We start from the raw sequence: 11361 nt of genomic DNA on the forward strand, positions 1-11361 counted from the left end.
CACCCAACTCCCATATATATCTCTTTATATTTTTCGGTCTCCTTCCCTGACCTTCAAACCTGCGCAGAACACGGTTCCAGATAGTCTCGACTTATTACCTGGTCAAATCGAGCACGTCCGGGAACTTCTCAGTATCGGCGTCAGACTGCCGTCGTCGGCTCAAATTGACAGACGCTCCTCAGAGCCGGCTGTCGTGAGTTCATTTTCAGGCGGATTTGACTCCCCAAATGGGTCCACATCTGGTTCGTATTCCCAAACAGACGAAGACCTGAATATTCCACCTGAGGATTATATCGAGCCCACCCCTGTGACCACACTCACCGCTGTAAGTTTTCCTTCTTTTGATGTTAGCATGTATTTCATAAAATGATTCCCCCCCCTCCCCCTCAGTTGTTTCATTCTAAATAAATCAAGGAGAGGAGGCAAATGAATGAATGTCCAGGATAGCTGAATCGACACGGAGGTCTTGCTCTCACTGTAAAAATAGATTAGGCAAGGCAAGATCAACAGATGGATGATGGGAAAAGACGAATAGTTTTTTAAAACATCCGAGCAGAGTAGCGAACAGTATCTGTTTCAGTTTCAAATCTGGCATGGGAAGACAAAGTTGTTTCTTTCTGTTTGTTTGTCTGCTTGTCTGCTTGTCTGTTTGCCTGTCTGCCTGTCTGCCTGTCTGCCTGTCTGTCTGTCTGTCTGTCTGTCTGTCTGTCTGTCTGTCTGTCTGTCTGTCTGTCTGTCTGTCTATCTGCCTGTCTTATTCTTTCCCTGCACTTCATGACCGTTATTGTGTTGATGTGCTCAGCTTTTCTCAAAATTCAAATACTATGACTGTGATGTGAAAGAAAAGTCTTACATTCCTTTATCTTTGGGCAAGAATATTTGGTAAATGGGGACCAATACCCCTTTCAACTGCAGGCTACAAGGTTGTTTGTGGATGAGTGGTGTTTCAGGGTAGGTTTGGAAATCTTACAGAATATTATTACTTGCTTTCCCTTCCTAATACATTTTCCTTGATACATTTTTTCTTGTGAGCGTCGTGAAAGTTTTCCATTACTGGTTTGCATTTTTTTTCAGAGGCACAGCTTCTACGCTGATCCATCAAAGACAGAACCACCAAGGTTTGCACTTCATATGTTAGATCATAATTTTCATAGCTAGATGAATCACAAAACTGTTTAACTAAATGGTTAATTCCCCCCCCCCCCTCCCTTGCATGTATCAGATGCAGCGTAACAGGGTAAATACTGAAGGTGATATAATTGTTTTCAGACATCCACAACTTTCATATCGCTCGATTACTCGATTAAAAAACAACAAACAAAAAAGAGATTAATAAAATAGATTTAATACTAGATTTCTAACTGAAATGTTTAAAATTAGTTTTCAAAAAAGCTTTTTTTTCTGATGTGCAAGATATTCTTGTTGAAAGTATTGCTGAGTATAGCAGATTTCTTTACTTTTTCACAAATTATGACACTAAAAATCATATAAAACGGCCCAAAAATGAGTAATTGGTGGCTTGGTGGACTTTCGTCTCCTTCCAAAAACAGAAGAAAAAATGGAAGAATAATAACGCACGAAGTATGCCACATTTGGCCTTCAAGTGCCCCCCTCCCCCTTAACTTAAAATCCCTCTGTCTCTGTCTGTCTGTCTGTCTGTCTGTTTGTCTGTCTGTCTGTCTGTCTGTCTGTCTGTCTGTCTGTCTGTCTGTCTGTCTGTCTGTCTGTCTGTCTGTCTGTCTGTCTGTCTGTCTGTCTAACTCTCTCTCTCTCTCTCTCACGCACACACATACACACTTACACATTCACATATATACACACACATAAATGCAAACATACACACACACGCACATACACACACACACACAGACACACACACACACACACACACACATGTACTAAAAGAATAAACAAGCACATTGATTACAAGTTCGTCTTTACATTCATTATCCTACTCTAAACTAGACCTATCATCAGAATCAGTTTAGGCACATTGTTGAAGGGGTCTGGACAGGGATGACAAACTGAGCGAAAGGGCCCAACTAGATATTTGATTTTACTCAGAAGTTGTCTTTCGAGGATACGTTCATCTTGAAGTTGAAGGTGTGGAAACAATTTCTGATGTTTCCCAATCACTATCATATTTTGTTGGCATGGCTAGAAGAAGAAGAAGAAGAAGAAGAAGAAGAAGAAGAAGAAGAAGAAGAAGAAGAAGAAGAAGAAGAAGAAGAAGAAGAAGAAGAAGAAGAAGAAGAAGAAAGAAAGAAAGAAAGAAAGAAAGAAAGAAAGAAGAAGAAGAAGAAGAAGAAGAAGAAGAAGAAGAAGAAGAAGAAGAAGAAGAAGAAGAAGAAGAAGAAGAAGAAGAAGAAGAAGAAGAAGAAGAAGTGGAGGAGGAGAAGAAGAGGAAGAGTTGGGGGGGGGGGGTGAGGAACAAGGAGAGGAAGAGGAAGGGGGGGGGGGAGGGAGACAAAGAAGAGGACTGAGAGACGGAGGAGAAGTATGTAAACCCTAATCTTTCATTTTTATTTCCCCAGAACCGCCTCATTAAACCATTATATGGTACAGCCACGCGGTGATGGGTACATTCTCGATGTGGTGAATCCGGTGGGTCCTCTTTCTGTTGTTCTGTTTTGAAGTTAAAGGGGCTGCATTACCTGAAAATAAACACGTTTTTGATTCGATGTCTGTGGTGTATAGGATAGGCTCAACACTGTTGCATACAAAACATGTGAGTTCGAATTCCTATTGAGTGGGGCGTCTATTTTATCGAGAAGGAAATCATATTATTGTCTCACTCATCCAGGACTGGCCCTAATGGGCAAGATCGAACCTGCCTCTTAAATTATCTGAATTGTATTGAAGGGAGAATAAAACAAACATTTACAAACAATCAAATTACTCTTTTGTATTTAAAATGTAACGCTTTATTGTGTAGAATTTATAGCTGTATAATTAGCAGGCTCTACAGACCTAAAAAAAAGTTGTTTTGAAGGTGAACTCAGAAGTTGAACTCTGAACTCAGATTAAATGGAATACTGATAGTGCTAGGGACCTTTTCTTATTTGTAAGCTCATGTTGTGACAGGATCTCATAGTTTTTGCAGAAACCAGGAGCTGAGTTCTCTTAAACGGGGAAGAAAATGTGTGTTTCGTGTCTGTGAGTGTCGTGCATGCGTGCTTGTGTGCGCACGTGTATATATGTGGTTATGTTTGTATATAAATCTGAGAGTTAGGTTGAGAGAGAGAGAGAGAGAGAGAGAGAGAGAGAGAGAGAGAGAGAGAGAGAGACAGACAGACAGACAGACTGACTGACTGACTGACAGACAGACAGGCAGGCAGGCAGGCAGATAGATAGATTGATAAAAGTAGAAATATAATGTGGAAAAGGTTTTATGTCCATCCATAATTTTTCCTTTCCCCATCACACTCCGCCTCTAAAACCAACCATTTTGTCTTCAGCATAAACCCATGAAATCTTTGGCTGAGGTCATGGCATTTTTTGTGGAGACTTCTGGGCGTATGTCCACTATTCCCTTGATAACCAATGACTACTCTAAACTGGGAATTCCCGAAGAAGACCATTTTCATGACTACAGGAATTTCATTCACAAAGGTGGGTCATTTAACTTGGAAGGAAAGAAAGAGTCGGTGTTGTTTCTGTTGTTGTTGCTGTGCTGATGCTGTTGCTGTTGTTGTGGGGGAATTTTTTTGCTTCAGGGATTTTAATTTTAGCTTTAACCGTAATCAGGTTTCAGTGTCGACTTTCTAAATTGCCCAAAGTAATCAAGGATGGTATAAATTTTTTGAATCAATTTCGAAAAGATAATTTCCGAAAGTACAATAAGTTTCTGACAATGACAAACTTACCCGATACATGACATTGGCACCTTGAAAAGAAGCATTTCGGCAGGCCATTTGGGAGATGGGCTGCTTCGATCAAAGAACTTGGGCTGAGTTTGATGCGGACAGATGAAGATACTCGATCAATACCTCCCCTGCCTGGACACAATAGGGCTACATCATTTGAAGTGTATGCTCAGAACTTGCGAATGAGGGTGTGTTTATTGAATATAAAATGCTAAAAGTGAAGTTGACATCCCACTCCCCCACATTTTCAACGGCTTGTCCTAATGTGCAACATCTGGGGTTGAAATAGGGCCCACAGTAGAGTTGCAGCAGTGCAGCCTAAATCGGGTAATCTAACCTGTCTTACAGGATCAGGAAACCATACTCAGTTATCTATGAAATGTGTGGAGACATAAGTATGAAAGGGGGGGGGGGGGGTTAATGTACTTTTCCAATATGTGTGTGTGTGCCTAGAGAGAGGTCCCTGTTGTCGGCAAAGCTGTTTTTGAGCAACGGGGTGAAAGAAAAGGCCAAAAAAGTTTTACCTGGTTAAACATGTAGTTCCATCATAAAACGCACTTTCAACGATTTCTTAATACACATTGAAAGGATTTTATGATATAGTACGTATGAATATTTTTTAAATTAGACTAGTTATTTTTACAACTTAATGTACTTCAACAAAGGTTAAAAATATGTCAGAAATTGGATTTTTCTCCAAACTTTGTTAAAGTGTTCAGCATTGAATTTTCTACAATAACAATGCCCTTATCTTAATATCTAGAATTATCGACAACTAAGACCTTTCTCCAGGCACACACACATACACACATATAATGACACAGCATCTGCTAATCAACATGTATTGCTTGTTGCAGTGAACCGCGATGTTGACAGTGGTGAGCTCAGTGAGTTTTTTTCCTTCTTTTTCTTGGCCTATTCCTCTGATCCGAGGATTTGAAGTTTTTTTCGAAGGCTGGTGCTAATCACGTACAAGATAGACACTTTTAAGTTAATTGAAACCTATACAAAATGTATTGCTCTTAGAATATTACCTCTTCTCTGAAAATATTATGTGTCTGTCACAGGGGATTCTAACACCTCTAATCTTCGGCACTCCTAGCACCGAAAAGCTCTCACTATAAGAAAACCTGCACGTGGGGGCACCATAGTTTTACTATGGGGGAGCAAAGAATACACCTGCCGTGATATTGCGTGTCGTAAGAGGCGACTGAAGGTGCACAGGTCTGGTCACCTGAAAAGTGCAAGCTTGCCGAGGGCCATCTACCCGACCCAGTAAAAAACGGAAAATTATAGAAATACGAACAAACTCGCCTTATTATTTTTCCATCTTGGGAGACGGGGGAGCTTCTGTGTCAGCAGGAGCAATGAAGGACAGCGGACAAAGCCGAACGGACTCTTCTGACACGAAACCTTCTCCGTCGAACAAGTCTTTCCGGATTGCGTCGTGGAATGTTCGCACCTTGTATGAAGCAGGAAAGAGTTCTTAAGTGGCACAAGAGATGAAAAGATACAGGCTGCACATACTAGGAGTCAGCGAAACCCACTGGATACAATCTGGACAGAAGCAGCCCAGCTCGGGGGAACAAATAGTGTATTCTAAGAGGGAAGACAAGCACAATGCGGAGGGAGTTGGAGTTATTTTGAGTAAGTATTCAAAGGAGTCACTTAGAAGATGGGAACCACAGGGGAAGAGGATCATCATGGCTTCATTCACGGCAAGGAATAAGAGCATCAACATGAACATAATTCAGATCTACGCTCCAACGAATGAAGCCTCGGTTGAAGACAAGGATGCTTTTATAGCCGGCTCCAGGGGGTCATCGACAAACTACCAAAGAAGGATGTCAACATCATAAGGGGAGATGCCAATGCCTAAATCTGTCAGGACAACGTAGGTTATGAAGGAATCATTGGACGACATGACTTGGGACATATGAAAGAGAACAGTGAGGGATTGAGAAATATCTGTGGTTTCAACAGTTTTGCCATTGGAGGCTCTGTTTTTCCCCACAAGAGGATCCACCAGGCTACGTGGGTATCACCGGATGGAGTGACGGAGAGCCAGATTTATCATTTTTGTATCTCACGTAGGTTTAGGCGTTCACTGGAAGGTGCCACCATACAGAGAGAGGCAGATGTTGGATCGGATCATCATCTGCTATTAGCAAAACTCAAGCTTCGTCTAAAAAAGCACGGAATCAGAACAGGAACTAAAAGAACGATGTTTCAAGTAAGTCTCTTAGATGGACACAAGAATGAGAATTTTCAACTGCAGTTGAGGAACAGATTTCAACCGCTGGAGGATCTTGGTGAGGAGGACAAGGAGGTGGAGATGCACTGGACCAAGGTCAAAGAAGTATTTACTTCAACATGCCAAGAAATACTCGGTGAGAAGAAATTAGACCACAAAGAATGGATTAGCCAACGGTCATTGGACTTGATTAGCACTAGAAAACAATTGAGAGCCGAGACAAGAGCATGTAGAACAACGGGATCAAAAGAGGATGCGTTGGAACAGTACAGGACAACAGCTAAAGATGTAAAGAGATCACGGAGAAAAGACAAGGAGGAATTCATTGTTAGGGCTGGTGGAGAGGGCAGAGGAGGCAGCAGAGGGAGGGAACATGCGAATCCTTTACCAGACTACAAAATTTTTTTCTGGAAAATATGGGAAACCAGAAGTAACCGTAAAAGACCAAGAGGGAAAACCATTTTTGGAAAGGAAGCTCAGTCAAGACGATGGGTAGAGCATTTCAGCAGTCTTCTGAACAGACCACCACCAAGTAAGCCGCCAAACATTCTGCCAGTAAGAAATGAGTTATCAATCTGCTCCATCAAAACAGGAGATCATGGATGCCATTAAGAAGCTGAACAATGGTGAAGCAGCCAGTCCTGATCAGATTCCAGCTTAGGCCCTAAAAGCAGATGACAATGTGACGGCAGACCTCCTTCTCCGGTTGTTTACTAGGATTGGAATGAGAGCAAGTTCCCAAATGATTAGAAAGAATGACACCTTGTGAAACTTCTTAAAAAGGGGAATCTCAGCAACTGCAGCAACTACCGAGGAATCACTCTTCTCTCGATACCAGGTAAGGTCTTCAACAGAATCATTTTGGAGAGAATCAAGTCTGCAACGGATGAACTGGCTGTTTTTTTTCTCGGAAAAATGGGTCGACCACGGACCAAATTGCCACGTTAAGGATCATAATGGAACAGACCCTGGAGTGGAACTCTCAGCTGATCGTCAACTTACTTGACTATGAGAGGGCCTTTGACAGAATAGACTGAGCAACACTGTGGAAGATACTGAGACATCACGGAATCCCACAGAAGTTGGTTAACCTCATCAGGACCAAGTACGAAGGGACAAGTTGCAGGGTTATACATGATGGCCAGCTCACTGACAGCTTTGACATCAAGACCGGTGTGAGAAAGGGATGTTTACTATCCCCTATCCTCTTTATCTTGGCAATCGACTGGCTGATGAAGGATACCACCAGAGGATACAGAAACAGCCTACATTGGACCCCATGGACTCAGTTGGACGATCTGGACTTTACAGATGACTTGGTTCTTCTGTCACTCACTCAGGAACAGATGCAAGCAAAGACCTCAATTTTAAACAGCCTTTCAGAGTCTGTTGGATTGAGGATCCACCCCGGAAAGTCAAAAGTCCTAAGGACAGATATACTACGAAAGGAGGAGGTCACAGTTGATGAAAATGTACTAAAAGACGTCAAATCCTTCTGCTATCTTGAGAGTATAATTGACAGAGAGAGAGAGAGAGAGAGAGAGAGAGAGAGAGAGAGAGAGAGAGAGAGAGGTAGGTGCTGAAATAAAGTTCCGTATTGGAAAGGCACAGACTGCATTTATTTCTTTGAACAGGATTTGGAGGACCAAGGCTATCTCACTACACACAAAGCTGAGGATTATCACTCAAATGTAAAGTCAGTACTGTTGTATGAATGTGAGACGTGGATCAGACGTGCATTAAGGGGATCCAGGTTTTCTTGAACAAATGTCTGAGGAAGCTACTGAGTATCAGCTGAACAGACTGGATCACCAGCAAGGAAGTATTAAGAAGAACAAGACAGAACCCAGTCAGAGATGAGGTGGGAAGAAGGCGTTGGCGATGGACTGGGCACACTTTCAGAAAGTCAAGCAGCTGCATGACAAGGAAAGTGTTAGATTGGAACCCACATGGTAAAAGATCAAAGGGGAGACCATGTGGAACCTGGAGAAGAGTCACGGAAATGGATGTACAGAAAAGTGGGAAGACATGGAGTGACACCAAGTGACTCGCCCAGGATAACGAAAGATGGAACGTGTTTGTTCATGGCCTATATCCTGATCAAGGGTGAAAAAGACAGTGATGATGATGACAGGGGATAGCAACACAGAGTAAGGCTCCAAAAGAAAGCTGTATAGGGTTTTTGCTGTGCAAAAATTTCCCTTTGTTTACTTCCACAGCAGTAAATGTGGCATGCACCTTTCATCGTCTTGTTAAAATTGTCACTCGGTTGTTGATGGACTTAATCTTTTGCATCTGAACAAACGGCTTGGGGAAAACCGAGGATTGTAATTTTGACGTACATAAAAAAGTGCACACATTCACAAGCAGAAGGAAGACATTAAACTAGAGCTGATTTATTGGCTTAGACTATATGCGTCCACCTCACTTGAATATCATGTTCGTCAGGAAAATATGACCTAAATCCGAAGCAAGCTCTCTTAGCTCTGTAATTGTAATGTAATTATAGATCTAAGTATTTAACATCCCTATCAACTCAGTTTAGATTATTTATGAGGCGGGCTAAAACAAACTTACGTGTCAAGGCCAACCTGGGCTGAGTGAAGTTCAGCATTCCAACAGTGGGACAGAGAAAGTTGATTAAAAAACCCCCCAACCCCCCAGCCATTTGAGAGGCAAACCCATATCTTTGAAGGCTGGCAACGAGCTTAACTGCTACATCACAGACGCTGGTCCCTAATCTCTCATAACCTTCAGATAACAAACCCCTTCCCCCCCCCCTCACCCTAATTGTTTTGAATATATGGTATCTATGATTTGCTTCCAGAGTATTTAGACTTAAGTGCCATTTGATATGAGTCTGTTTGACCTGTCCACAGCAGATGCTCCAGATTTTCGTGAATCCGGAAAAACACTACCACGCCCTACATCAAGTGAGTGGCTCTCCTGTCTTGTAACTTGTAAATGTTTTATGTCCCCATCGACACAAATTGGATCATTTTAGAGGCACGGTGCTTCAACCGTACACATAAAGACCAACCATGGAGAAAGGGGCGGAGGTGCTCGGTAAACTATTTTTCTTATGTGGGAATCCAGGAATTGTGCGAGTAAGACATAGACAGACTATAATCATTGGCACACAGGTGCCGATCTCTTTCATGGTGTAATAATTGGAGTTATCTTTCGGCGTGCAATTTTCATTAAAGTTTAGCTAAAAATGGAGCATCAATCGGACTTTTTCATTACATTTAGCTCCAAAAAGAGGTCGAGCAGATCACACTTAAAGTGAAGTACCTAGATCCCCAGCAGCTGCACCAGATGGAGGTACGGCGGGAGGCATAAGAGAAGGAGGAGGGGGGTGGGGAGAAGCTGGAGGAGGGGGGGGGAGGAGAAAAAGCAAAACCACGAGAAGGAAGAACAGAAGGCGGAGGAGAAGGAGGAGAAAAAACTGAAGGATGAGGAGAAGGAATTAGAGAATCAGGAGAATGATGAACAGAAGGAGGTGGAGGAGGAGGAGGAAGAGGAGGAAGAGGAGGAAGACGACGAGGGGGGGGGGGAGGAGAAGAAAATAGAGGAAGGGGAACAGGAGAAAGGAGGGGGAGAGTTAAGCAGCAGGAACAACAACAACAACAACAACAACAACAACAACAACAACAACAATATCAACTGCACTTTTGACAAGAAAATACATGTATTCACAGTACAAGAATCCAGATTTTACCCTGTTTCTTCACTCCTTTTACAAGGGCTACAGTGGGTGTGGGGTAAGAGATCAAGGGAAAGGTCACGTGGAACCTGGAGAAGAGTCACAGAGAATGATGTACAGAGTAGTGGGAAGACATGGAATTACAGTCAAACTTGTGTAAGACGGCCACCCATTGTCAAGGAGAAAAATGGCCGTATAAGACAGGTGGCCATCTTAGGCAGGACTGATAAAGATGAATAAAACAAACCATTCCAATCTGAGGTCTCAATCAAAATACCCGCTATGTTGTTATTTTTTGTTGTTGTTGTTGGTTTGTATTTTGTTTGTAATTTTTTTTATTTTGTTGCTGATTTTGCACAAGAGTAACAATAAAACGAAATGCATTAGACTAGGAAGACCGAGTGTCATGTTAAATCAAACACATGGGTCGCCACCACTCGGGGAACAAGCGACGCTTCTGTCACAAGTTCATGTTGACGTCCTTTGTTACTTTGTTACAGACTGGGTAAACAGTGACCACTCATCTCACTTACGATTTGTGTATGAGTTCTGGGCGGGGCTTATGGGTAATGAAGGATCACACGCTTACCTTACCAATAGGTGAAAATTGATAGCTATTGGTCAACAGTGGGAGGGGCCTACGCAAAATGATCGGTTGAAGGGACTACCTGCAAAAACGACAAGTGATTGGATTATGACGGCTCGCCGACAACGCCAGGGGCCAGTGCACAATTTATGACAAAACGTAATGGAGTCACTAAGGTGGCCGTCTAAGACAGGAGTTATTGCTCAGTGTAATAGGGGTTGTGTGTTAAAATATGGTGGCCGCGGCCGCGTTGGACAGATGCCCGTTTTACACAGTTAAATTATATAGAAAAAACGCAAGGGGGGAAACGGAAAGTGGCCGTTTGTACAGGTGGCCGTCTTATAGAGGTGGCTGTCAGGGCAGGTTTGACTGTATATCAAAGGCTAGCCCAGGATAGGGAAAGGTGGAAAGTGTTTGTTGTGGCCAGGGACAGTAGAATATTGATAACCTTCTTGTTCGTGGCTTACATTCTGATACAAGTTGAGAAAGGCAGTGATGGTGATGGTGGTTTTGACCATGGTTGGAACCATACAGAATCATTACTTGGGTCAAACAAAGCTCACACAGCACATTAAAAAAAATATCTTTCCAGAACCAGTCCGTCCCCATTTTCACCATTCACAAACCATCAACTGGCCAGGAGGGCGCTACGGTGAGCAGAATTCTCGAGTTGGAATAGGTTCTGACAGTAAGTACATTAATTATAATCTGTGTTTGTCACCCCCTCCATTAAACAACCTACTATTTCCCCTCTAATTGGTAATTGAAGAGTTGAATAGACCCTCCCTTTTCTCAACCCCTCCTCTTCCCACCCCCGCCCCCAAGAAACCAATAAAAAAACAACACCCCCCCCCAGAAAAAAACAAACAAAAAAACCCATAACAGTGAAAAAACGCAAGTAAAATAAAACCAAAATAAAACAATACAAAAACCCCAGCAACCCAAAAAG

At 42.5% G+C, this 11361-nt stretch overlaps 2 protein-coding genes across 2 annotated transcripts in view; both read left to right on the forward strand.

Annotated features, from left to right (window-relative positions):
• The window catches only part of LOC101846122 (signal-transducing adaptor protein 1), a gene marked incomplete in the record, with an annotated part of 22778 nt that extends 21226 nt beyond the window's left edge, over nt 1-1552 (forward strand). Inside the window, 2 exon segments of the mRNA XM_013080115.2 lie at nt 68-325; nt 1075-1552. Of these exon segments, the coding sequence (XP_012935569.1) occupies nt 68-325; nt 1075-1158 (342 nt within the window).
• A 982-nt stretch (nt 1553-2534) lies between these two features.
• LOC101846337 (WAS/WASL-interacting protein family member 3) overlaps nt 2535-11361 on the forward strand; it is a gene marked incomplete at its 5' end in the record, with an annotated part of 23695 nt that continues 14868 nt past the window's right edge. Inside the window, 5 exon segments of the mRNA XM_005094091.3 lie at nt 2535-2604; nt 3459-3612; nt 4724-4753; nt 9000-9053; nt 11005-11100. Coding sequence (XP_005094148.2) covers nt 2535-2604; nt 3459-3612; nt 4724-4753; nt 9000-9053; nt 11005-11100 — 404 coding nt within the window.

This window comes from Aplysia californica, unplaced genomic scaffold, assembly GCF_000002075.1.
Source record: "Aplysia californica isolate F4 #8 unplaced genomic scaffold, AplCal3.0 scaffold00075, whole genome shotgun sequence".
Taxonomy (NCBI): Eukaryota; Metazoa; Mollusca; class Gastropoda; order Aplysiida; family Aplysiidae; genus Aplysia; species Aplysia californica.